The 27,983-nt window shown below is 28.7% G+C and overlaps 2 protein-coding genes across 3 annotated transcripts; one reads left to right on the top strand and one right to left on the bottom strand.

Moving 5' to 3' along the window:
- Positions 1-15,375: 15,375 nt before the first annotated feature.
- On the top strand, positions 15,376-19,982 carry LOC111292121 (cystathionine gamma-synthase 1, chloroplastic-like). The gene is made up of 11 exons (XM_022884347.2): positions 15,376-15,966; positions 16,427-16,530; positions 16,830-16,903; positions 17,004-17,172; positions 17,517-17,576; positions 17,682-17,885; positions 17,994-18,080; positions 18,384-18,491; positions 18,993-19,088; positions 19,209-19,327; positions 19,638-19,982. Exons 1-11 carry the CDS (start codon positions 15,462-15,464, stop codon positions 19,759-19,761), a joined length of 1,650 nt encoding a protein of 549 aa, XP_022740082.2. The 5' UTR covers positions 15,376-15,461; the 3' UTR covers positions 19,762-19,982.
- A 448-nt stretch (positions 19,983-20,430) lies between these two features.
- LOC111292118 (EXS (ERD1/XPR1/SYG1) family protein) lies at positions 20,431-25,609 on the bottom strand. Of its 2 annotated transcripts, XM_022884343.2 has the most exons (13): positions 24,539-25,609; positions 24,098-24,425; positions 23,952-24,000; positions 23,797-23,868; positions 23,564-23,693; positions 23,225-23,345; positions 22,873-23,131; positions 22,635-22,739; positions 22,493-22,537; positions 22,253-22,402; positions 21,846-22,130; positions 21,339-21,478; positions 20,431-20,663 (listed from the first exon to the last, which is right to left on the bottom strand). In XM_022884343.2, exons 1-13 carry the CDS (start codon positions 25,119-25,121, stop codon positions 20,564-20,566), a joined length of 2,367 nt encoding a protein of 788 aa, XP_022740078.2. In that variant the 5' UTR covers positions 25,122-25,609; the 3' UTR covers positions 20,431-20,563. The 2 variants fall into 2 exon arrangements, with proteins under 2 accessions (XP_022740078.2, XP_022740079.1); XM_022884344.2 differs by lacking the exon at positions 20,431-20,663 and having other exon boundaries at positions 21,360-21,498; positions 24,539-25,329.
- Between the last annotated feature and the right edge of the window lie 2,374 nt (positions 25,610-27,983).

Genomic DNA, 27,983 nt, shown 5'->3' with positions numbered 1-27,983 from the left:
CACAAATAATTTTTAGAGCAGTTTAATTTGATATAAATTCTATTTGTAAATTTTTAATTGATTTAAATTTAAATAACTAACAAATAAAAACTAAATATTTAATGACAAATAATCTTTATTAAATAAATAAATGTTAAAAATTTAAAGATAAATTTGTTATTTTTTAAAATTCATAAAGATATTTATGTTATTCATTTTTAACACTTTTGAATTTAATTTAAATAATTAACTAATAAAAGTTATATATTTAATGAAAAATAATCTTTATTATATAAATAAAAAATACTAAAAATTTAAAGATAAATTTATTATTTTTAAAAATTTATAAAAATATTTACATCATTTATTTTTAATAATTTTAAAGTTCATATATATATATATTATTTATATCGTTCATTTTCAACAATTTTGAAGTTCACACACACACTACTAGATTGTTAAATCAGATCCAGACCAGAGAACAAAATTTACAGGAAACATTAATTGTGGCATATGAAACACATTGATTTCTAAAACAGAAGTCGTCAACACTTCTTTTTCTGTACTTGTAAGCAGAGATGGCATTTATCTCATTGTTTTATGTCGAAATGCCTATCTTACAGTGAGCTCAGCTATCTGTCTCATCACTAGCTAAGCCATGTTTATGGTGGAAAGAAAGGGTAACCCTTTTCTTTTCAAGTTTTAATGTGAACTAAATTCCAACTTTGATGAATGATCATGGGATCGGGGTACTTCTTTTGGACAGATTTTTGAAGAAACAAGGCAGTGCCATTAGATGTTTGTAGAAAATTTGTTCAAAGACTAGTTTTTGTTGACAAATCAATTTTTGTCAAGAAAATTAGAGCAAATAGGATTCTATAGTCTATAATTTTTGTTAATCTGCCGAAGCTAATCCTTGGTATACCCACACTAAAACCACTTTACAGGCTAAGTTGGCTGGCACCTTGACTGATGATGACTCATTGACCAAAAACATCATTTTCAAGTCTTATTTACCCTTTTCTGATTTTCCATCATATCATGTAATTTGTCATTAGAAATTAATTAGATATGAAGTTTGAAATCCATTGATAAAATGTGCCTGCAAAACAAACACATTGATAGCAGACTTAAGTCCCTACCCAAACTTATAATGTGCAAGAAAAAAAAATCTGCAGAAACAAATTCCCCTTTTTTTTTTTTTAAGATCTGTTTCTATAAATATGTAAACTTTCATTAGAATCATCAAGAATTTCATTAAATTAATCGATTGTTGTCACAAATATGTGACCGTATATGCATGAAAAAAACTTATGTAAGGGGGCATTACTGACAGCAAAAACTTGGATCAAAGTTAAAGCTGCAAAGCGGATCCCTTTGTTCCTTTTTGCACATTTAAGATTAGGCAAAACCATGAACTCTTTCAATGTTCATGATGCCTCAGTACTAGTGCAATAATATTAGTTCAAAGATTTCATAATTTTTTTTTTGTAAAGAGGAAAATGAATTAAAAAAGAAAGAATAGAAAGGAAGAAAAATAGATCACCAGAATTGGGTTTTGCCTCCAAACTGAATCAGCTTTGAGCCACCATTACTAGAGAGAATGCAGCATTTGCAAAGAAAGAGAATGGTGGCTTTGTTTTATATATGACTTTTAGGGCATTATATGGAAGACCCATGCAAACCTTATCTTCGGTATGTAATAATATATAATATCCTGATTGGAGAATCGGTAAATCATGGGTTTTGGACGGTTCAGATTAGGAATCTTAAAATATCATGTCAATCATGATTTTTCTCTTAAAATTTTTCGATTTATGAGCTACATAATAATATTATTGGCAAGGGCAACGGTCATCTCCTGCACTGCTCCGCACTGCTTAAAAATTATTGAAAGTTTTCACTGTTCTTATTTCATAAATCTTATTCTATCCATTTTAAAGCTTTTGATCTAAAATTTTTATGATGAAATCTTAAATTTTAACCATTGTATAGTCTTCAACAAAGATAATTTTGTTAGGCCTCAATACAATTTCACTACAAATCTTATGATTATTCCTATTCTACCAATTTCATTATAGATTTTTCAATTTTGCATTTAAAAGTTTAGAAGATGAAGTTTATTCCATTTCAAGTCAAGGCATATCACAAGTTTTAGTAAAAATTTATATTGGATTTATAAATTATTCATCAAAAGAAATTGTTAATAACAAGATTTTAATCTAAATTTTATAAGTAAAACATTAGAATTTCACCAACTCAATTACCTGGTATTGACTCTTCACTTTTCACCAAAGCATGATGATGAAATTAATGCTCATATCAAAGCAATTATAAACATCATAGTACTTTTTTTTGTTGTAATATTAAGAATCACCAAAACCAATATATATATATATATATGTACATATATGGAGCTTCTTGAATTTGATGTAAATCCCAATTAAAACCATAATTAATTAAAGATGAAGTGTTATGGACTTGTGCAATTATGGGCTTAAAATAGTTTTTTTCCTTTTTCTCATTAATGATTACTTTTGGACAAAGGCTTAAAGTAGTGGGTTTGATCATATCAATCCAATTTTAACACAACAAGGACCACATAAATAGAGGCCATGATAGGAAAGACAATAGCCCAAACTAGGAAAACAAACACTACTTTTTTTTTTTTTTGGAAGGAAAACATGTACTACTTTATACTTACTATAATAAGTTAAAATTTTCATACATTCCTATAACCTTAGTGCCAGAAAAAAAAAAAGACAAAAAATTATATAACCAACATATTATAAAATTTACCTACTCAAAATTATAATCGAGTTAAGTTGAATTGATATAGCACGAGTCTTGAGCCATATACACTTTTAAGCTAATATATTGGAAGAAAGAAATATAAAAAATGTTTATTAATAACAAAAAAGGATAATTGAGAATGAAGGTAAGAGATGGTGAAATTTAAAAATGAAAAAAAAAAAAAAAGTAATAATCTTTGATTCTCTTACAACATGACTTAATTTGTTGTCTACTCATTGTTATTTTGTTAGGGCACAGCTCAAATGACTAACTTATCTTGTTGGGTGTTACCATTAACACTTTTTGCCAATGCTAATCTACTCATCTTACACTTTTCTCCTTTTATCGATGTTTCACATTACTTTCATTAGTTTTTAATTTTCATTTTTAATATTCCAATATTTAGTTTGGTGTTTTGTGCATAATCTCAATTGTTTAATGTATCAAATTTTAATAAATAATATTTAATAAATTTATAGTTTAAATTTTAATATCTGTAATTTTTTTATTTATTTTTAAATTACAATCTCTTTTAAATTTTAATATCTATAATTTTTTATTTTTAAATATTTCATTCCTTATTTTTGTTTTTTTTAATCAAAAACTAAATACACTACTTCTTAAAATTATTTATTTTTTAGTCATGTCTTATAAATATTTTTTTTATTTTTTTAAATAAATAAAAACAAAAAAAACCACAAAAAATTGTTTATTTTTCCCTTTTTTTTTTAATAAATGCCATAAAAAAATGTTAACTTATTAATTTTGAACCATCAATTTTAAACAAGAAGCAAAAGAATGTGAAGATATTGGGTTTTAGACATTGTGCATGTCATTTTCTCAACAACCATGTGAAAATATAGTTATTATTGAGTAAACTTTTACAAATAAAATAAATTTGTATTTTACCAGAATTAAAAAAAATTGAAAATTTGACTTTCATAAGTTCATTTATAGGGGAAAAAAAAATCACTTCTCCAGCCTCCACATGCAAAGCATTTTATTTAAAGAAAATTTATTTTTTTAATTAATTAATTTTAATTTATTTTAAACAGATAAATTATGTAGTTTAACGACTTTTTTTTTTGTCTTTTTGTCGAATAAAAAAAAAATCAATCATGCAATTATTTTGATCACTCTACTTTTTTTTTCTTTTTATACTCTCTTTTTTTTTTTTTAATATTTCATTGATTTAAAACGTGGAAATGCATCATTCTTTTAGATTTATTCAAGAATTGAGTTATTTATTCAAACTCAAAGACCCATCCAAAATTTTAAAAGGATTTTCAGTAAATTTTTTTTTATTGATGATTTATAAATTCAATATAAATCTTCTTTGAGATCTATCGAGTGTTTTAACTCTTGACTTAGAAACCCTTCGCTCATCTTAAAACCCTCCTCACAAAAAAAATTGGCTCAATCCTTGAGGCAGCTAGCTCAAAAAAAAAAAAAAAATTTGGTTCAATTCACAAATGTTTTTTAATTAAAAAATTGTTTTAACAATAAAAGTGTTGATTGATTCTCGAATTATTTGGTATATTATTAAAATTAACATTTGAAAATTACAAGTTTGAAAAAGTTTATGTAATATATTTTTCAATCAGATAAATGATAAGACAAAAGTTTACGAGTAGATTAAGTTAAAATTAGATTGAATTGATTAGATTAAGAATCGAAGACCTATTCAATTTAGGAATTTCAAAAAATAATATTTTCAACCAACAACTCGAACCAATTAGAATTGGATTAAGGATCTAATTGGTTATTGATTATTTTTATTATTTAATTTTTTTAAATTGTAAGATTCAGATCCTTATAAAGTTCCATTAAATCATTTAATGGTTAGTTTCGTATTATTATTATAGTTGAAAAAAGAACGTTTAAAAAATATAATTAAAAATTTTAAATATTCACTATGATTGTGAAAAAATATTGAATAATTGAAATGTCTAAAAAAATATAAATAAATAATAAACTATAAAAAAAATATAAAGATAATATAATTATTTTTATTCCAAAAATACTTTCTTATCATAAAAGTATTTTTGGATAGTTTTTTTTTTTTGTTAGAAAATTAGGCTGTTAAATTAAAAAATCACCTTTTTTTTTTGTTGTTTAATATTAAAGTTGAGTTAAAAGAAACTTTCGAATGCAATGTTTTTTTCAATAATAATACTAAAGTAAGCCAAAGCGAAATGTATTTATTTGTTAAGAATCTATCATATTTAATATATATTTATAACACATTTAGGGTATGTTTAGTATAAAAAATTATGATAGAATAGAGTAAGATAATATTATGATTAGTATTAAATTAAATAATATCATATTATCTTATATTTAATTTATATAAGGATTATGATAGAATAATTTATTTATTAGTCAAAATTATCTTTTTTCAAAGTTAATACAAGTAAAATTATTGATATAATTTTTAAAGATATTAATAGAACATGTAAGTCAATTCCATGAATTAAAAATAATTTTCTTTACTTTAAGAGAATCGAATCATTATGTGCCAAGAGAATATCACTTTTTTTACATACAAATCAAATATAATATATAATAATTATCATCCTATCATATCTATTATCTTATGCATCAAACATGATCTTAGAGCATCTTAATCATTGTAATTGAACTAATAATCAGACATCTAACCCGTTCATCCCCCTATTCAATTATTACAACTACATTTTCTAAACAATGCTAGTCCCTTACTCATCAACTCTCAATAGCAAAAAATGGATCAAACTCCTCTTCTATTGGCTTCTCCATTAAAGATTGATTTATGATAAAATGAGATGCCATCGCATTAAAATTTAGATCAATGATCTTAGAAAAATCACGTCATCAAACGTAAAACTACATTTCAACTTTACATTTTCAATCATATACTTATCTTTTTCTCTTTTGAATTGATCTTTTCATGAGTTTTTTTTTTCTTATCCTTTCCAAAATAGAATTCATACTTTGGTATCATTTTAATTTGTTATTAATCGAACTAAAAAATGAGATTAAATGAATTATTATTAAATTTAAAGAATGGGTAAATCTTATTGCAAAATAAAATATAAAAATCTTGAAGTTGAAATAACAAAACAATTGCTTCAATTTTGTTATTTCATTTCATTTGCAAATTTGAAAAACCAAAACCTAAAGCAAAATTTTGTTTTATCTTATTTACACACAGTTTGCCATGCATCACTCAGTACCCTTCAAAACCCAACTTCCAAAATGACAGTTTAGTTCAAAGTTTCAATTTTAAAGTAAACCTAACGTAAGCTAAAATTTTTTAAAAGTTATAAAAAAAAAGAAAAATAAGATTTAAAAAAAAGACATGAGAGGAAGAGAAATTTAGAGAGAAAAGAGAGGTTCCATAATTGCATAGCCAAATGATAGTACATTATTCACTGACTCTTATTTTATCTTGGTCTCATGCCTCTTAGAGTTACATCTCAAAATTCTTAGATGACAACCTCACAATTTTATCCCTTTCCCTCAACAGTAATACATATTTTTTTAAAATAAAATGACCTCACTCAACTTAAGCCTTATAGTAGAATAAAGAAACAAGGTTCAGTAGTTATAAAAACTAGTATGTAGGTCCACGTAATGCTGAGGGCTATTGAAATGAAAGAAAACGGTATTTTTTCTTCCAAACTTACTCGAATATAACATAATTCCAAAGCATTATATTATTGTCTTGAGGTGCTTCACTGATACCTATAAGCGGGTTTTTTTGCAACCTTTTAAAAATTTTCATTAACCTCTTTCTTACAGGAGTTAACATTGTCACCGCCTATAACCAAAAAAGAAAAAAAAAATCAAGCAATGAGCTTTCACCACTCAATTGATTACTTTTTTTTTTTTTATCTTATTTGATAAAAACCAATGAAACTTATGTGAAAACAAAAAAATATTAAATTAACAGTAATACAAAAAAGAACTTGTTCTTCTTTCATTTTTTAGCCAATTCAACTTCTAAACCTTAAACCCTATAATTCAACTTCTAAAAATGTCATCAAATGATTTTTATATAGATACCCAGGATAATCATCAATTATATCAATTATAAGTATCATAAAAACCAACAAAATATAAGCACAAGAAATATATAACATACTTTTTTTGTGTTTCTATGCATCTAAGATTAGTTTCAAGAACTATAATATTTGTATTTTCAATTTTGATAAATATTGTCACAAATATTGATACTTTTGTTTAGCTTCCCGTAACATAAACCTTTTCATGATCAGGTTCATGAACCACAATCTACAAAAATTCAAATTTCATATGCCATGAAAAGCCAAATGAACATAAAGCTTTAATCTAAGAATAAGTTATTCAAGATATGTATTGTAGTTCCATCGCCAAAATTGAGTTCTTACATTTCATAATATTTATAAATATTGAATCAAATTAAACAAAATAAAAAAAAAGCAAAAATAAAACTTGTAGGCAGCATAAATTACATCCATCAAAATGAACATTATTTGAAAGAACAACAGATTTGGGTTTCAACTATAGATGCATCATTTGAACCAAAACTAAAAGCTTCCACAAGTTTTACTGTTAAAGGTGCTACATTTGAACCAAGCACAATGTTAACTTTAACCTGTTATATGTAAAAAGAAGTAAAAGTAAAAAATGTTAGAACAGAAGTGTTTACCACAAGAAATGCATCAATAAAGTTACTGTAAATAGTGTCAAGCGAGCACGTGTTATAATTCATTGGAGTATAGATCACTACAAGATTTATCGTCTACATTTTGCCAAAAACATAATAAAAACCAAATCAATCATCATAAATCCAATAAAAACTTTATGAAAATCAAGAAAACATAAAAAAATATAAAAAAAATATTTTTAAAGAATAATGAGAGTAAATTAGCTCAACAAAAAACTTAAAACCACACAGAATTGAACCAGATCTAACATATTATAGCAAAAGAAAACACTAAAGAAACAACAAAAAATTAAAGTATTTTTTAGAGAAATAAAGAGAAAAATCAAAAAAGACTCTTGCATGCACCAAGTGTTCATTTTAAATCAATCAATTAACTAATGTTTTCCCTTTACAATAAGTTCTTAGAGTTTGAGTGGTTCATTTATTTTCTAAATGACAAAAGCACACATTCTACAAAAATTCATCTCTTATGATAGAAGAAAAAAAAAAGGTAAAGGCCAATATTTAAAATATAAGGGTGTTTAACTAAACTTTAAGCCTTTCATGAGCTTTACCAACAGTTCTTCCATCATACTTTTTATGCCAACTATGACCATTTTTACAAAACAAAAGAAGAACCCTCTTGTTAAAAAGAAACAAAGAGCCACCTAAACGTAAATATATCAAACAATCCTAGTTAATAGTAAGGATATCCAAACACATAATATAATAGCATTAAAATTGATATCAACAAAGTCTGAAGTTCAAGTTAAACGATTTACTTGTTGGCTTTTGGTGAGGCTCATGTGTGAATTGATACTTCTCATGATTTTATAGTATAAAGAGTACTTCAACATCTACTTTAATGAAAAGCATATAAACACTAACGTTCTCCAAAGGCAACCAACAAGTAACCAATTCGGGAACAAAGAAAGATTTATCCCCTATCATCTAAGTCCAAGTAAATCATATTGCAAAGTCAAGTGTGATTCACATGAGTAATCCTTTTCGTTTACAATTTGACCTTGTATCACGAATGCATAAACCCGTTATATCTCTTTTCAATTAATTCTTGTAAAAATAATAGAATACATCAAAGAATTTAGCAAGATTATTCGTATTCAATCAAGAATATTGTGACATTTTTGTTATAAAAAAATAAATAAAAAGCTAAAGTGCTCATTCCTACGAAAATCCAAAATATTTCATTATTTTTATTACAAAAACCAAAAAAAAAAATGAAATATATTACTTGGACACATATTGTTTATTACAATTCAGCTCAAGTTTATTTAAAAGATCTCAAAATCACAAAATAAATTTCAAAGAAAAAATACAAAATCAATTACCTTGTTACCAATGATAGAGGTGATGCACAGCCATCTTTAACACAAACTTCATGACTTCATTAGTTTTTGAACCTTATAAAAGTCACACTCATGAAATTAGGATTATAATGTGCTCCCTTATATTCTATATTTAATCAAACACTCGCAAGCGAATCCAAGAAATTCAAAACATAAAGCATGGTCCATTAGTCACCAAAAGTTTGTGATAACAATATTTTACATAGCAGACTTTAAGTTTAACTAATCCAAGAAATCATGCCTTGACCTTTACAGGCAATTTTAATGCATTAAGTGCATCTAGAATCAATTGCATGTTTGTTACCTCAACATCACCTATTTTACAATTGAGAAAATAAGTGAAGATATCAAAAAAACAAAATAATCGAAGGAAAGTAACCTACTCAACCTTCAATTTTGGCTATAGGCCCAAATGTTACCCGTATTGGCTTATGATGACGGTGACAAATAGACAGTTTCCTTTAATTTCGCACATCAAATGGCCCAAAAACACATCCTTACAAAAATAACAACAACATCAAAATATTCATTCAAGGTAAAAAGAGAAAAGAAATGAAGCAAACGATTACGCAACAATAAAGCTCCAATGATTTGAAAAAAGCTATGAAAAAAAGCAGATAAACTCTCACAGAGGGTAAATATGATGATTTTTTATACTTTTCCTTCAGACAACAACTTTAATATTCCATCAACCATCATGCATGTGTCGATCACCACCAACTTGCTCAAAACAACCACTTCGTCCTGTATAATAATTTGTAAGTTTACAAGACATAAATCATCATTTAGTTCCAAGAAAACTTTTCTCTTTCTCAATCTTTACCTAACCACTAGCCCAAACTTGTTACCTTACGAGGCCAACCCCATTATTGAATCAGCCCACAATGGACCGAATAGGACTAAATTAGAGAATTTATGCTTCTGAATGGCGTCGATCAAATTCATCATTCTGAGTTGGTCCACTAACGGCACCCGAAAGAAAAACCCCAAACAAAAAAAAAGGCTAAAATAAACAGTGTAATGCAATTTTTTTATTGCCTAAATTTATCCTATAATGTCTTTTAGTAGACATTGATAAGTTGTTTATAAAATTGCAATCCTATAGTCAATGAACTACTTATATATATGGTTATAGATAGCCTAAGTCCAACCCAACCCATTTTGGTATTTAACAATACCCTTTTCATGAGGGGGATCTTTGTCCTTAATGATCAAATGCAAATGCTTCTTTAATCCCATCAAGCTCATAAATGCTGACATAATTATGCCATCAGCATTATCAACAAACTTGCTCGCAATAATATCCTCAATGAAAAATAAAAGAGACACATTTTCTACTTTATCCTTTTCAGAAAGTGATGATGCTTGACCAAGTTTGGCTTCCTCCACAAATGATGGTTTAACTGGATATCCTATCTTCAAAACATCCTTGGGAGATTGTTTGTGCTAAATTAACATATCAATGAAACTTAAGGCTAAATAAAAAATTATGTTACAAACTAGCCTTAACAAGGGCCTAACATTTAACTTGTAACAAGAATTGCTAAAAGTGGCACCCAACTTGCAAGAGGTAACTCTATGCTTTAATTATATAACTTATAAAGGGTCTCACACATAATTTTCACAATTGATTGTTCTCTTCCACCGACATGAGGTTTCTTTTTTAGAAATGAGTAAAAGTTGATTTAAACCGACTAGACAAACCAAAACCAAGTGACTTTGGTTGAATCAATTTGGTTTATTTAGTTCTGGTTATAATCAATTTTTTTAAATTGATTAACTTAGTCGATTTTTTATTTTTAAAATTGATAACTGAATTAACTGACTTGTTAATAAGTAAAGGTAAAAACAATTTAGATAAATATTTTTATTTTTTTTTCTTATAAAATATTATTAAAATTATTGAATTCTTTAGTCATTTAGTTTGAATGATACTTGAGTTTGAGTTTTATTTAATTGAATTTATGATTAAATAATTATTTATAATATGAAAAAAAATAAAAAATTGATAATTTAATCGAATCGACATAACCGAACCGATTTTGATCAATTGGTTATGGTCGGTTATTTAAAAATATTCGATTGATTTGATTATTTGTTGAATGAAAATTGATTAAGTCAATTATTAATTTTTTTAAACTAAGCCAATCGATTATTCATCCCTATTCTTTTTAAAAGCCCTTATATCATAATGATAATAAATATCTTCCTAAAGATAAAAAGCAAACTTTACAAATGACTGTAAGGTGAAATAACATTTTGCCCAATTCCAAATATACTTATCTTCACAGTTAATGTAATTATTAAGAAACATTATCTAAAGGATAATTAACTTTGATGTCTCATTTTTTTGATCCAACATTAGTAGTAAGTGCTTGACAATAATTATATTTATGAGTTTGAAGCCTTTGACATTTAGCAAAAAAAAAAGCAATAATTCTTGATCTTTTCATTTCAAAAAAATCCCTAAATTTCATTCCTGACTCTCTCCAGATCAATTTCATTTGATATTTTATTCTTGCATAAGATTTAATTCTTGAACAACAAATTTTTAACAATGATGGATTGAAAGCTGAAACAATGAATTCTTGAAAAGCTTTGTAAACATTTTATTGTACAGGCCTTCGAGTGCAACCCCTAAAATTATTTCCATCAATCGGCTAAATGTAGTTTTTTTTATCGATTCTAATGTTTCACCCAATGGTGATGTCAGTGAACTTTTTTTTTCACCTAATTTTACTTGTTGCAACCAAGAAAAAAATTTATTTGTAGTAATTCTTGATCATCCATTGCGAATAAATTCAAAGATATGTGAACTGAAAGTAAAAAAGCTATTCACTAACCAATTCTCCTTGTGAAATCTCCCTTTTATGATTTGCCTAAAAAACACTACGACAATATCTAGGTGAGCAAAAGTTGTTGCACAAGCTAACTTTGTCAAATTATTAGTAAACATATTAATAGCTTGCACAGAAATGGTAATACCCCTAGTAAGGCTCCAAAACCAATAACTCTAAGGGCTTTACCATCATACACATTTCTTTCACTCGTTTTAGTCTAAGTATAAGCATAAGTATCAAAAGTAAACACTACAACATCCTAACTCTTTAGTCCTATTACCAAGAGTCTAAACTCGTAGGGATCATAAACACAATTAGTTTCCCACAAACATCCATAATCTTAGAAAAGAATGATCTAACCAAGCTTCCACTATGTGTAACCTCAACAAGCCTAAACCAATTCCCAACAATGAATAATTACATAATTTTTAACACAAAAGAACTAATGGATAAACATTTAGTTTGCCCAATAACCATTTTACCAATTAATTCATCAATCATAGACCTATGACATTTTTTAGCAATTAACCTAACTCCAATAACTGATTAAAAAAAAGTATTATCCACCATTACAAAATCTTCACCTTCTTGTTTATGATGTTGAAGTGGATGGAAAACTAATTTGAAATCTTGTAAAGTTTCAGAATTAACAAGACTATCTATAATAACACAGTCTTTATAAGGTTTATTATCTTTCTCAATTTCGAAGTTGGCAAAAATGTCTTCTAAGTTATATATGTTTGTTGACACTAAATCAGAGATAGGTTGGACATTATCATATAAACAATTTTGTGATAAAGGTTGGTCAACAGTTTGAGTGATGGGGGTAGTGTTAAGTATAAATTATTTATAAAACTAAAACTTCAAGTGCTTAGCTAGTTTCATTATATGTGTTAAAGATTTTGGGCGAAAAAATCTTACTACTTTAGATAAATCAATCTTTATATTGTTAAAGAAGATATCAATAACATCTTTCTCATTTAATTGCAAAAATTTCAAAAATTCTTTAAATTCTTCATAATACTCCTCCACTCTTCTAGTATAATTCAAGTTCAGTAACCAAGACATAAGATTAAAAGACATTTGTAATAGTTTTTTTAGTTCCTTTTGTAGTCTAGTCTGAAACTTTTCAAAATATCATTCCATTCTAGAATCTCACTCATTTGTCATGGTTACCAAATCTTAAGCTCTGATACCACAATACAAGCTCAAATTTTCAAGAATTGAAATGAATAAATTTTTAGAAAGTTAAAAGAAGAAAAAAAAAGATTAAAAAAAATACATAAGAAAAAAAATTCAGAGAGAAAAGAGAGATTTCATAATTACATAACCAAATGATAGTACAGTATTCCTTTACTTTCATTTTATCTTGGTCTCATGCCTTGTATAGTTGCATCCCTAAATTCTCGGATGATAACCTCACAATTCTATCCCATTCCTGCAACAATAACACATATTTTTGCAAATAAAATGGCCTCACTCAACTTAGGCCTTGTAATAGAATAAAGAAATAAGGTCCAATAATTATAAAAATAGCCTAAATCCAACCATAATCCATTTTGGTTTGTCACAAAACCATGGTAGCTCATACTTATTGAAGATTTGAAACCCAATCTATTTAGAAGCTTTTTGAGACATTATTCTTTACTTTGGATCATGTTCTTGGCTCAAAGTACAAAGCGTTGAAAAAGAGGTTAAGAAATTAATTTATAGATTTTGATAATTTCATGAAGTAAAAATGAAAGAGAATAAAGGTGAAGAACAGATTTAGGGGTGTGAGGAAAAGATCCTCTCTTTTGATTAAAAATCAGTGAAAAATTTTACTATTTTATTTAAAAGTGACAATATACTTTCAATTAAATTTATTATTAAAATTTAATAATTTTAAATTAAATATAAAAATAATAAAAATAATTTGAACAAATATTTATCATAAATTTAATTAAAAATACATTTATTATCTTTAGATAAAATAGTAAATTTTTTTCCTAATTTTTTAGTAACAAAAAAGATCATTTCCTTTGACAATTACTTAACAACGTGAAACAGTATTTAGTTTTAATTTTGATTATTTGACTATTTTGAAGCCATAAATCTGAATTTTAATGTGATGGCACCTTATCTTACCATAAACCAGTTGTTTAATTAACCATTATCTTATACATAAAAGATGAGCCGCATGCGTAAAAAATCACCTTATATGTGGGTTTCACAAAATTATTATATTTATAGAATTTACTAATAAGCGGTTTTAATAGAGGAATTGAAATTCATTGATGAAATTAAATTATTTAACCAGTTAACACAAACAAAATGTATTTTTACTGGGGAAAAAGTTTCATAACATGAAAAGAAAAACAAAAATTAAATATCAAAAATTAAAAATCTTAAATCAAGATTTTAATTCAATTAGTTTATGTAACCATTCGAAGATAAAAGTGAATCAAATATGAATGAATTTTATCATATTTATTATCTATTTATTTAATTAACAAATATTAAAAGTTATTCATGATCAATTGTTAAACTTAATAAATAAATAAAAATCGAGCCTATTTATGAATCATTCTCCAAATGCTTTATTCATTTATACAAACGAGCTGAACATAATATGAACGAATTTACAATGTTTGTTATTGGTTTGTTTAATTAAAGAATCATAAAATATAGTTCATGATCATTTTATTAAACTTAATAAATAAACATAAACTAAATATATTTAGAAATTATTTGTCAAAAATTCTATTTGTTTACATTCCTCTTAAAAAAAGTAGTATCTAACAAATTTATAATTCAAATATCAATACTTATAATTTTTATCTTTTTCAATCTTCAAACTATTATCTCTATTTGTAAAATAAAATTTTAAAAAAATTAAATCAAGTTTTGACACAGTAAATTTGTTTTTTAATATTAAATTTATTTTTTTAAAAAATGATTGTACTTTAGAGAAAAAAAAATAGCACTAAGTACTTGGGTCCCACTTTGGCAAGTACTAAGATTTTTGAACCGACCACCCACCTGAGTGAAGCCAAGAAAGTGACATGTGATATTGTTGGTACAAAACTTTATGAAATATATGGGCTACACATCGTAATATCGAATTGTCCACTAAATTTTCATAAAACCGAAAATTACTTCCTTCTCGCAATCCTTACGTTAACAACGTCAATGTTACAGTTTGTTCCAGCACAATGTCTAGTGGCATATTTACAATCATATTTTTAAAGAGATTTATATTAATAATATTAAATTTTTAAAATAAAAAATAAAAAAATATTTTTATTAATATAATATTATTAGTTAGGTCAAATTAAACTCCAATCTAAAAAATTATATTAAAAATCCAGCTCCAAATATCGACGAGTAGCTTCATACATGAATATTTTTTTTAAAATTAACTTTTATCAAATATAAAAAAAAAAAATTCATTTTAAAAAAGCAATTTCTACTTATCAAAGGAAGCTAAATTGCGTCAAATCTCAAGCACCCAAAATTTCCGGGGAAAGAAGATACTTAAGACAAAAAGTATTCACCCATTCTTCGCTCCACTTTATAAACAAACTTCCAACCAGTCTCTATCTGACACGTTAGCCCAAAAATCCTTAACTCTACAAAAACCTAACCCTAGTTAAAAGAAAAACCACCTCTCAACTAACAAAAGAGATCCACAAAACGACAACCGAATTCGCGTATTTAATCAGTTAGAAGCCTTTGAAGAGAAAGTAAGGGAGCCGCTTTGCATTTCGGAGAAGGCGGCGAAGAAAAAAGAAGAGAGAGATTGGAGAGAGCTGACACGGTGTCGTTAAACAAATGGCTGTGTCCTCGTGTTCGTGTCCTACTAGGGTTTTTAATGCTTATTCTTCATTTGAGTGCCGTTCCGATCCCGACTTCTCCTGTGCACCGATCGGGGACAAGCCTCGTCTCGGGTCAACCCGACTAGTGGCGGCGTCGTCGTTTTTCACCGGAGGAGGGATCACCAGCGGGAGTATATCTTCTCTGATCTTTCGTTTCCCCCCGAACTTCGTGCGCCAGCTCAGCATCAAGGCTCGCCGCAACTGCAGCAACATCGGTGTCGCACAAATTGTCGCTGCTTCGTGGTCGAACGATCCCGCTTCGGGTTCCCCCTCCTCGGCGGCTGCTGCTGCTGCAGCTCAGGCAGCAGCCGCCGCCGCCGCCTCCGCCTCTGCCGTCCCCGCCGCTGGCGACCTGGCTGTTGTTGGAGGTTGTTTTGACAATGGTAGTGTACAGATTGGGGGTTCAGATAACTCCAAGACATCGTTTTTGAGCTCCGATGGGAGCATCACTGTTCATGCTGGTAAATAAATTAATCATTTTTCATTTTTAATTTCATTGAAATATATATATTTATTTCTTTATGTTTTCTTTTTAAAATGTTTTGATTTTGAATGGTAAAGAAAGGATAGCGCTATTTGTGGTGTATGTTGATTCATATTTTGAAGATAATTATAGTAATTTAATAATTATATTTTTGGATAATTAGATGTTAATTTATTATTAAAGATTCGTTTTTATCTATATTTAACTATTAATTAGTAATTATTTATAATTTCCTTAAATCACGATGTTTTCCATCATTAAATCATTACATATGTGTTGAAAATTTAAGTATTCAAATTCCAACACCTGCAAACCCTTTTCTTATTCTTAGCATGCGGCCTCTTTTGTAAAAAAAAAAAAAAAAAAAAGCCTTTCATTATTTTTTTAATAATTAAAACTACGGAGTTTTATTTTTGTTTTTTGAATTTTTTATGCAGGTGAAAGGTTAGGTCGCGGTATAGTTACTGATGCAATTACTACTCCAGTGGTTAATACCTCTGCTTACTTCTTTAAGAAAACTCAGGAGCTTATCGACTTCAAGGTATAATAATAATAATAATAATAATAGATCAGTTTTTGTAATAGTTAATGTTTGCATTGATCTATTAGGGTACTTTTTAAGTTTTCTATTTAAATAAATATATTGGTTCACTATATGTTTAAGTCTCTGTTGTCACGGTCAATGACTATATGTTAGCGAATGCCAAAATATAATGCAAATGATGTCTTTGGCTTATTCCATAATCAAGTAATGAAAGATGAGTTCTTAAAAACACTTGATTGTTGACCCAGAATTTGTATTGCATTAACATAATAACATTTTATGTGATCTTGTTGCAGGAGAAACGCCATAAAAGTTTTGAATATGGGCGGTATGGAAATCCAACCACAGTGGTTGCGGAGGAGAAGATAAGGTTTGGACGCCTCTCTCTTTTTGTTAACTTAAATGACAGTTGCTTGTCTCAGCAATCTATGTCTTTGAAACATTCATGAGGTGAGCTTTCTTTGTTTCAGTGCACTAGAGGGGGCTGAATCTACCCTGATTATGGCATCTGGAATGTGTGCTAGCACAGTCATGCTAATGGCATTGGTCCCTGCTGGTGGACATATTGTGACAACAACAGATTGCTATCGAAAAACTAGGATATTCATTGAGACCATTCTGCCTAAAATGGGAATCTCGGTATGGCTTCCAATTTGTTTGTGTTACTCTTTTGTTTCATTTCATTGATTTTTAAGAATCTTGGCAAATGAAATGCCCAAATGCCCAGGTTTTTGTATCATTATTCTTTTGTAAAGGACAATGATGTTGAAATAGTTTCTGACCAAAATAATGATGCACCTAAGCTGCCCCCATTTCTTTATTGGGTTTCTTTGTTATATATGAGAATTGTAATTGCAATAAGAACCTAAGCTGTTTGTGGCAAATTTTATGCTTGACTTGCTTAAATATTTATATCTCTATGGAGTAGCATATTGCATTTTGGTTCATTTATCATTGAGTTCTGGTTATTATTCAATATGCAGGCTACTGTTATTGACCCTGCTGATGTGGATGGCCTGGAGGCTGTGCTCAACAAGAACAAAGTCGGTAGCATATAAAGTGGTTCCCTTGTGCTTGATTTATCCTTTTATGTTTACTTTGGAAATGACAGTTCATACTGAGTTGAGAGTGAATTATGATTCGTGCAGGTTTCTCTTTTCTTTACCGAGTCTCCGACAAATCCATTCCTCAGATGTGTTGACATAGAAAAAGTTTCAAAGCTGTGTCATAGCAAAGGAGCACTTGTCTGCATTGATGGTACCTTTGCTACACCTCTTAATCAGAAGGCCCTGGCCCTTGGTGCTGATCTTGTTTTGCACTCTGCAACAAAGTTCATTGGGGGCCACAATGATGTAAGCACTTGCTCTTGTTAGTTTAGTCAGTTTGCAAGGAGTTCTCCACTCATGGTGTCAACTATAGTTAATTCAATCAATAAACAAGTGTAATTCCTCATGTTGCAGGTTCTTGCTGGTTGCATAAGTGGTTCTGAGAAGTTGGTTACTGAAATTCGTACTTTGCATCATATTTTGGGTGGTACTCTCAACCCAGTGAGTTATCCTAACTCCTGATTCTTGATTTAGTAGTTTCATGGCGTCTTTCATGTTTTTGTCAAACTGTATATACTTTTTTTTCAGTCTTAAGTAGATTTGTTTGTTGCTTGTACTCAGTTAAAAGGACTAGATTATTAAGGTGGTAGGTCGGACATCTAGTCTAAGAAGAATATGTTGTGTTGTTACAAGAATGATGTTTTAATGGCTTTAATCTTATTCTTTGAAGATTCGTGCCTAATGCTACTCCATTGTAAGTTGCACGGTTCACTAAATAATATGTTTGTTTCTATGTTTAAACAGAATGCCGCGTATCTAATCATCAGAGGCATGAAGACACTGCATCTTCGTGTACGGCAACAGAATTCAACAGCATTTAGAATGGCCGAAGTTTTAGAAGCACATCCTAGGGTATGATTGCAGTGATTTTCCCTTTTTCATTCTTGTTTATCTATATTCCATAGTACAACTCAATTTAGGAGCTGAAAATGGCAAAACAATAAGGCTGGGAATAACTGAAGTCAGTTTTAAAAGAAAGTGAAGGATACTGTGTGCATGTGATCAAAGTTGGTTGCTGTTGGATTTTAGTGTCTCAATGAACAAGTCCTTTATTTTGTTGTTTCGAACATTTTATGCCATTCCTATGCATGTTTGAACTCCTGGAGAGGATTTGGTTTACTTTCAATAGATGTGATAGTGCCATTACATCTGGTTCCCACTGGGAATATTTCCTCAACCATTGGTAAGCATATGTTGTATTTGCATGACATTACTGGTTGAATGACCTTCATCTAGCATTTGATGTCATTTTATTTTGAAACTACTCTGAGTTTATTTGATTTATCATATTTTACTTTTTCTAATTTGGATTTATTTTCCTTATTTCTTGGCTTTATTAAATATCAATGGTAGGTGAGATGCGTCTATTATCCAGGCTTGCCTAGTCATCCTGAACATGAACTTGCGAAGCAGCAAATGACTGGCTTTGGTGGTGTGGTCAGTTTTGAGGTTGGTATTCTTCAACTGCTTTAACCTCATAACTGGAAATTCATCTTTGATCACTGTTGCTTTAATTTGGTGTTATTCAAGCAAAAATTGTTCAAAGTTCATGTCTTCTAAATCATTCAGGTGGATGGAGATTTGATGACCACCATCAAATTTGTTGATGCATTGAAAATACCTTACATTGCTCCATCCTTTGGTGGCTGTGAGAGCATTGTGGATCAGCCAGCTATAATGTCCTATTGGTATGGCATTATTTCTGTTTATATATTGGACCATTCTGCTTGCGATTATCTCTCTAGGCAACAGCTTAAACTGTTGATGAACTGAGATTGAGAACCTATATATTTAATGCATTTTAAGCTTTACGACTTTTATAATATTAGTAGACATATTGATATCAACTAATGTTATTAAATAGGATTGTAAGTATTTGATAGAGACATTGCTCCCAACATAGATCAAAATCATTATTGTAGTTCTTTTAGATGATATATGTCCTTGTTTGGGGGTCGTTGTAAAACTTCATTAATCATTTTGTGCATTGCGGGACAGGGATCTTAGCCAAGCTGAGAGGCGTAAGTATGGAATTGAGGATAACTTGGTTCGATTCAGCTTCGGAGTTGAAGACTTTGAAGATTTGAAGGCTGATATAATGCAGGCCCTGGAGACCATATAATGGCGCACATTGCCTGTGCTTTTTCTTTTTGGTTTCCTCTCTTTGTTGGAAACCTAGTTATTTTGGTATTTCAATTTGGCACTGATCTCCAAAGTTTTCTCTTCTGTTTCATTTTGGCAGATCATTGCTTCAATGACTGAAGTATTGATCTATGAACAATTTGGAACTTTATTTGTAATGCTTTTTTCTGAATGCAATTCCGGTTCTGATTTTCAGTTTTATGAATGTTTATGAACGGATTAAGCAATCATAATTGAAAAGGAAAACAGAAACAAGCTCCATGAAGGAAATACAGTTCATCGACTTTTCCAATTCTACATGTTCTAATGAATTACATTTATTGAAAATATGATAATATAAGTTTAAATAATAGTAATAAATATCCAAATTAGAGAAGAAAAAAAAAAGTTCAAAAAAATCAATGGAAAAAGCAAAAAAAAGAAAAAAAGAGAAGCTTTATTAAATTTTTTAAATAATGAGATACCTAATTAAATTTTTTTAATTTAAATATCATATTAAATATTTTCATATAATTGTAAGCCACATATTACATTATCCCTTCTAATTATCCGTCCCTCGAATGATATATGGTCGGCTATCGGTATAAAATTTTCATCTAATATATGTTGTGCCACAACTCAAATGTACTTTTGCTTTTGCCTCTCACCATTTACAATAAAAAGAAATAATTAATTAATTAATCTAGAATGAAATTTTCATTGAATTTGTATAGAAAAAAAAAAAAAAAAGAAAAAGAAAAACCCAATCTGCCATGATTTCTACAGTGTAGCGCAGTGAATATTTATATACTCTTGTCTCCATTGTAATCATAGTAAAAAGGCAAGGGTACTGATTTGAATGCCCTGTACTTGCCCACATTGTTCAAATGCTCATTCTCCAACCTGATCAATTTCAAAATCAAGATATGCTTCAGACCCATGTTGACTATTGACTTGGCAGGTCTCATATGAAAATAATAATAATAAAAAAAAGCATTTAAACCAATGTTCAACAGACAAAATGCTGATAAAATGTCAAGCTAAATATTGCACATGATTGCATCAATGGCAGATGGGAAAAAAAGGTTTGATGGTAAGCAATGTTTAGGTATAGCAGTCCAAGAAAACTTTTTTATAAAGGAAGTCATAGCAGTGATTTAAGCTATACTCTGTTATAAAAAAATAAACTACAGGTGTTAAAATTTAAATTTTAAATCTATCCAATATTATTTTTTAAAAATGATTATATAAATCAAGTTAAATCTCAAATTTTACCTAAATTTTGCACTTGAAAGTAACCCTCAAGTAAAATGTTTTACTTGGTTTTTGGGCAACTTCCAAAAATATTTTACCTTGATTCTAAGGTTAAACATAAATTCCCACCAGATAAAGCATCAGTAATGACTGCAATGAACACTTGATTTCTTGATAATCTAGCTATCCTACAACCAGTCTTTATCGCTTTCATGGTCTCGGCAATGAGAAAATTTGTTAGGTTGCCTACCGGTGACTTTAATGTTTTTTTCTTTTGCCATAGAATATAGTGAGAGAGAACTAACTACAATAGTTTAAAAATACCTGAAGAAATTCCAAATGCCACGGCGAATGATCTCCAAGCAAGCAACTACCGCAATCAAGGCTGTCCTATGCAGGAAAGGTACAGTTTGAATACCTAACACTTGCTGCATCCAAGCAAGTCTTAATAGACAGTTCAATGCCTGCAATTGTTAGGAAGTTACTGCACAAATCAAGGAAGGTCAATTCCTTAAAAATGTTGACACCCCAACAACTCCCATCACCACCCAAAAGGAAAAGGGAAGACGTGGAAAACAATAGACTTAGTAGCGATGACACGATCGATTTAGAAAAAGATAAAAGTGACTATTTAAAATTTTAATAAAAATTATATATGAGTTTAACAAAAACAAAAAATGTATTTCGAGATTTCCGTATGACAAAAATGTTGATATGCATTTTTTGTGCAAAAAATAATATGAATATACGAATTGTCAATATTTTACACGACACAAACATGTGAATTGTCAAATCTAGATAATAGGAGAAATTATTAGAATGACTTCTTACCATGGCTACATAATAAACTCCTTTATGTGGTAGAATAAGCTTATCTCTCAGCCAAGGGTTTCTTGAATTTCTTCTAAGAAGACCCCAATCTATGACAATGTCCCAATATGTATTAGCTATTGTTGCAATACCAGAAGTTGCCGCAGCCAAGACCAGCCAAGTAGTAGTTTTCTGCTTTTGGAATTGATAAATAGTCCTAATGGCCACTGCAGCAATTGTTGAGAAGTATTTCAGACCATTAAGACCATGTGCTGCGTCTTTCTCCTCGAACAACCTTCTAAGGCACTATAAGAATATAAATGATAACATTAAAAAGCATTAAAGAAAATCCAGAATGAAATTGGCATGCAACTGGAGATAGTGAAATGATGAAAATACAGTTTCATTGCTGCATTGTCACAAATTACCTGAATGAAACGGAGCCAATAAGGAATAATGGCTACAACTATGTAAAACACTTTATAAACTTCACTCTCCTCACACTTGTTCAATCTCTCTCGGAAGTTTCCCCAACCATAGTAGCAAATGTAGAACTCCAAGCTTCTAACTGCTTGAACCTGGAATGAAATGTCAATGGATATTGATTAGAAAACAAACCAGGTTGAAGTTGCAATGGTATTTATAGATTGTTGGCCTGAATATCGAACCTGGCTTGTGAGTTGATCTGCCAAGAAGAAATCGGGGAGGGTGACCTACATGGTGAAAAATGAAGAAGAATTATCTTTCTTATTACATGACTTTACTCATATATCATTGAACATAAATTTACTATTTTTTTGGTCTTGGTACCTTGTAAAGAGGTGCACAAACACAGTGAAACGCACATCTGATAAGAAAGAATCGACTTGAACGATATATGATATTGAAAGGGCAGAATGTTATTGAAAGCACAACCTGCAATATAGGTACTTCGGTGAGCATATCAGGCAAATGTTTTGTCAATCAGAAGTTCATCTTGAAATAGCATTTCAATAAGAAAATTATAGTAGAGAAACTACAGAAAAGATGTGTTCTATATAGGACTTACAATGAGCAGGAACAAGGGGATTAGTTCAGTTGAAGTTCTGAAGCTTTTTGTTCTTGGCTCAATCTCCATATCCAAATGTGAAATGACACCAGCTAATGCAATCAGAGAAAGACCAGAACTAAGAAGAAGTACTTCTCTATATCCCAACTCTGTTCCTTGCTTGAAACCAAATATAAATGAAAAGTTTACTCGATAACGCTTCCAAAAGAATATATTTCCAGAGTACATAAGCATGTGCAAGACGATGTAACCAAACAGGCTGCAAAAAGTTGAAGAATCATTAATATAACCATTGAATTCACTAGGATTCCTTGAAAGAATGTTGAAGAAATATACATTTGAGTGACTTTACCTGTAAAGTGGAAATATGTTGACCATGTACTGATCACGTCCCTGACTCCTAAGAAGATCTCTAGCATGTATATTCACAATAATGGCCACTATAAGTGCAATCGAGCAGCCTGAAAAGAAGCCTGCAAGTGAAGAGAAAACTTCAGTTAAAAACAAAGAACTGGAATGTAGACTCAACAGCTCCAAGAAAACTTTTTTCTTCAGACAAAGAAATGAATCAAACCAAGTAGGAAATAGGACACTGTAATTTTTCAGAATGGTTTTACAGTAACCTCAAAACTCTACCACAATACAAAGAATTTGTTATAAAAGATGCATTGAAATGACACACAGTCATTACCATTGAGAAATGTAATTCTATGTCTTTCTTTTTTAGTTTGTGGTCTTAGAGTTTTCATTCCTTTTCTGTGATTTCCATTAGCAAAGTGTTTAACATAGGTGTTCTCAACCCTTTCCATAAGCTTAGTAACCTGTCATGACAAAAGAGGGAAAGGAAGAGCAAAGTTAGTGACAACTGAAAAAGGGGAATTCATTCAACTGACATAAAACACAGTTCTATTAACAGTTTCTAACCTCATCAGAGCTGCCAAGATAAGATTTGTCCACCATTTGTAAGTAAGCTTTTGATGCATTTCGCGATGTGGTCTGCATGATTGTAAATGAGTAGACATGAAACAAGAACATTTTGATTTTAATTGATTATGACACAGATAGTGAAAAGGACAGACCTTGTCATATTTCTTCATGATCTTGGAAAATGCTAATTGATTCAGGAAGCTGACAAATCAAATACAGATATGATTAATTATAAAGCCAAAAAAGAATTTCATTCTTTTTTAGGTCAAAAGGAAAAGAAGGAAGCCATGTTAATTACCAGTAGCTTTTCAAAAGTCCAAGCTTTCTGTGGAATTCAACAAAAGCCTTAGTAATTTTTTCCTCTGCTGTCTTCAGCTCCTGCCTGCTGAATGACAAGTCTGATTTTGAACTTTTTATGACACCTTTGAGTGTTGATATTGGAGTTTCAAGCTCAACATTGATCTTTACATGATCCAAGACATCTAATGAAGCTGGTCTAAAGCGCTGAATATTATTAGCTTCCCCTCCATTTAGTGCCTCTCTATTATTACCTTCCATCATTTCTTCTTCAGATATTCCTTCAGTGCTCATCTCAACTTCTTGGATAACATCCATCCTTGTCCATCCTACACATAAAAAATACCCCAAAATTGAGAATTTCAGATCATATCAGAAGAAAAAACATTTATTTACAGGAAAATGGATTTGTTCAATGTATCAGAATCCAGATCTTCCTTACCTTGCCTTCCACCATTGGTGGGATGAACAACCGATGAATGATTGGAAGAAAACCCATTTGCAGAAAGATTTAACATATCAGTTCTTCCTCCAAGAACCGGATTATCAACCTTAATCCTAAGAGCAATTAAGGCATTCATTTGCTTACTCAACTCATCAGCCTCCACCATTACTTCTTCAACTTTCTTCTTGTAAAACCTAACAACCTTATTAAACTCATCATCAAGTCTCCTAAAGAAAACTAGCTCATACTCACCTCCTTGTTCACCTGGCATAAGAAACATGGTCTGGTAATCCCCTTCTACTCCACCTTCTTGTACTGCACTTACTAGTATCACTTCATCTTCATTGTTCTTCCTTGGAGAACCCGATCTATAGCGGCTTGTTAATCCACTAAATGCTCTGTAAAGTGATGCCCTTCTCTTCAATGATCCTTTGGTTATTTCTGCCATTGGTGCTGGTGCCTTGGTCTGTTGCTTGAATCTTAATATATCTTTCAATATTGATTTGAGTTTACTGTAATCCATGTATGCTTCCTGCCATTCCTGCACCATTTGTGCAGCAAACTCTTTCCCGAACTTCATCTTCCTCCACCATAAACAAACTCAAGAAAAACCCAAAAAAATGAAAAAAAAAATTGAGAATTAGATGAGTTTGAGTCTTGACTTATATATAGGAAATCCAGTTTCCAAGCTATGAACTGTCTTCTTTCTTACTTGCTTCCTTTATCAATGGCGTGATGACCATTTCTCCTGCATAATTTCAAATACTAGAATAATATTATTGATGAATGAAATTAAAAATGACATCAAAGACCCAATTTATTTTTTGATCAATCTTGTTCCTGGCCTTTTTTTTTATTATTAACTTCCATTTTTAATTGTAAATTTTTTGGTAAAAAAAATCAATCAAGCACGTTGCCTTTAGTCACGGCTGTCTAGTAAATTCTTTCTTTTTTTTTTCTCTTGGACAATGAAAAAAAATATCTGTGGCCTAACTTTCGCTACAGAAGAAACTTTTTTTTTTTGGAGGGGTACGGAAACAAAAATGAAGAATTATTTTTCAATGCTTTTTTTTTGGAAGTGAAAAGTTCTTTAAATCTTTTTCAATCAAAATCATAAAATCAAGGAAAACAGCTAGAGACGTGTTTGAAAAAATTTACAAATTTTGATAAATTTTATTTATATTTTGATTTTTTTCTTTTTTAAATAATTATATATTCAAATTTTTTTTTTGAAATAATATGATCTAAAGTTTTAATTCAAAGTAGTGAGACTCATAATCCAAGATTTAACTTAATTTATATAATAATTTTGAAAAATTAATATTTAATATTTATAATTTTTTTATTTGTAAATTATATTTTCTTAATAAAAAAATATTGAGACCCGTTAGGAAAAGATTCAGGCAATCAGCTAATAATGGAAATAAATCAAGAAGGTTGGCATATTAATTATAAATTTATAAAATTAATACAATAAGAGCAAACAATATGAAATTTTCAATTTTTTATTTGAGGTCAAAGTTATTTAATTGGAGTGGCTAAAATTTTTTTTATTTAAAATTATTAAAATTAAAATTTAAAATTCAAAACATGTTGCAATGACTCTACTGTTATAATAATGATACTATTTTTATTAATATCTATTAGTTTAAATAGTAAAAAGTTCGATTTCTTAAGTAAGATCTCAATTTTAAATTTTATAAATAAAAAAAAATTTATAAAATTTGTCCTCATTTATGAGATTAACCTTAATTCGATTCTGAATTAATTAAAACCCAAAATAACTTCTAAATATAAAAAAATCTCAAATAAAAAAATATACTATTATTTGTTTTGTGTTCTAAAGATATCCTCCCAAAATTTTGTTTTCCCATTATATATTAGTAATTAAAATTTAGAACATTAAATTTGAGCCTTTTATTTTAATATATTAAAAATTAATAAATTATTATTTGTCGATGATAATTAAAATTATCATAAGAAAAGTTTTAAAAATAACATTTTAACAAGTATGATATGTTAAAAATTTATTGCATATGAGGTTTAAATTGATATAAATAATATATATATGTTTGTAAAATTAATATACCAATTAGCCAACCAAAAAAGTTAACTATGAACCATAATTCTAGAACAAAAAGAAAAGGCATAGCATATAAATACTACCTCTATTATTTTATGGAATTTAAGAAAATTATCAATTTTATTAAATTTGAAACTTAATTAAATTAATTTATACAATTATTTTTAATATATGATATTTAAATGGTTTAAAATTTAAATTCTAACATTTATAATTTTTTTCATATATTTTGATTACATTCTTCTTTATATAAAAATTTTTAAATTTTATTTTTTATAAAATTGATATTCCATAATTTTTAATGCTAAAGAGAAAAAAAAAACCATGAAAAATAATTTTGTAATATAAAAAATAAAAATTTTAAAACATATAAAAAATGAAAAAAGGGAGGAATATTAGATTGTGTGATGGCTGCAATATGTAGGCAGCCAAAGTGGGATGGGTTTGTCAGATTTGCCAAATACTTCATAAAAGCATGGAAGGGCGCCCGATGAACTGCTGGTCTCAGCCAACTTGTTTAATTTCATTATTATTATTATTATTATTATTATACGAAAAAAATTTAAAATAAATAAATTTTTTATTTTTTTAAATTAAAATAAAATATATCATATTTTAATAATTTAAAATAAGTGATTATAAATTATATATTCAAAATAATTTAATAAATAATCATCGATAAATTTTGAATTTAAATTATTATTATTATTATTATTTTTAAATATCTTTAATAAATAATTATAGATAAAACTTAAATTTATATTATTATTATTATTATTGTTATTATTATTATTATTGTTGGAACGGTCGTTGACAGTGATAGAAGGCGCGTTGCATCGAATTAATTTGTTAGATTTTTCTAGATCTAAACTTTAAACATTTACGGACTAAGCACCTAACTCGTTTTGGAAAATGTTTGAACAACGCGCTTTTCTCCAAATTATTGGACTTTATTAATTCCAACATTTATCATTGGGTCTTTTCTCCATTTTGAAGGCTGTTGATCGTCATGATTTGGTCTCTTCTGCTTCAATCTTTTTCTTTTGATTTGGCCACCTTAATTTCCACCATCATTTTATAATTAATTTATTTGTTGTGGGATTTTCTTCTTACTCTACAGACATGAAGTTTTGATATATTGACTGTAAAAAGAAAAGAAAAAAATTGTTAACGAAAAAAATTTAGATAAATTTTTTAAGTAAAAATTAAAATTAAAAATTAAAAATGATAGATGTTATACAAATCAACTGTATAAATTTTTTTAAAACAAATAAATTTTAATATATTTTTCAGATAAGTATTTTCAGTAAAAAAAATTTTTTGATAGATTTTTTGATAAATAAATACAGATTAAATTTA

The sequence above is a fragment of the Durio zibethinus genome, chromosome 10 (genome assembly GCF_047325235.1).
Source record: "Durio zibethinus cultivar Kanyao isolate XHJ-2024 chromosome 10, ASM4732523v1, whole genome shotgun sequence".
Taxonomy (NCBI): Eukaryota; Viridiplantae; Streptophyta; class Magnoliopsida; order Malvales; family Malvaceae; genus Durio; species Durio zibethinus.
This window is presented reverse-complemented; position numbering and strand designations above follow the sequence as displayed.

Excerpts from the sequence above, each read along its gene's own strand:
- LOC111292121 (XM_022884347.2), top strand. The coding sequence starts at position 15,462 with ATGGCTGTGTCCTCGTGTTCGTGTCCTACTAGGGTTTTTAATGCTTAT. Across the intron at positions 16,904-17,003 it reads GTTGCGGAGGAGAAGATAAG|TGCACTAGAGGGGGCTGAAT; the intron begins GTTTGGACGCCT and ends TCTTTGTTTCAG. Across the intron at positions 18,081-18,383 it reads TGGGTGGTACTCTCAACCCA|AATGCCGCGTATCTAATCAT; the intron begins GTGAGTTATCCT and ends ATGTTTAAACAG.
- LOC111292118 (XM_022884343.2), bottom strand. The coding sequence starts at position 25,121 with ATGAAGTTCGGGAAAGAGTTTGCTGCACAAATGGTGCAGGAATGGCAG. Across the intron at positions 23,694-23,796 it reads ATCTTGGCAGCTCTGATGAG|GTTACTAAGCTTATGGAAAG; the intron begins GTTAGAAACTGT and ends TTGTCATGACAG. Across the intron at positions 22,740-22,872 it reads TCCCCTTGTTCCTGCTCATT|GTTGTGCTTTCAATAACATT; the intron begins GTAAGTCCTATA and ends CCTATATTGCAG.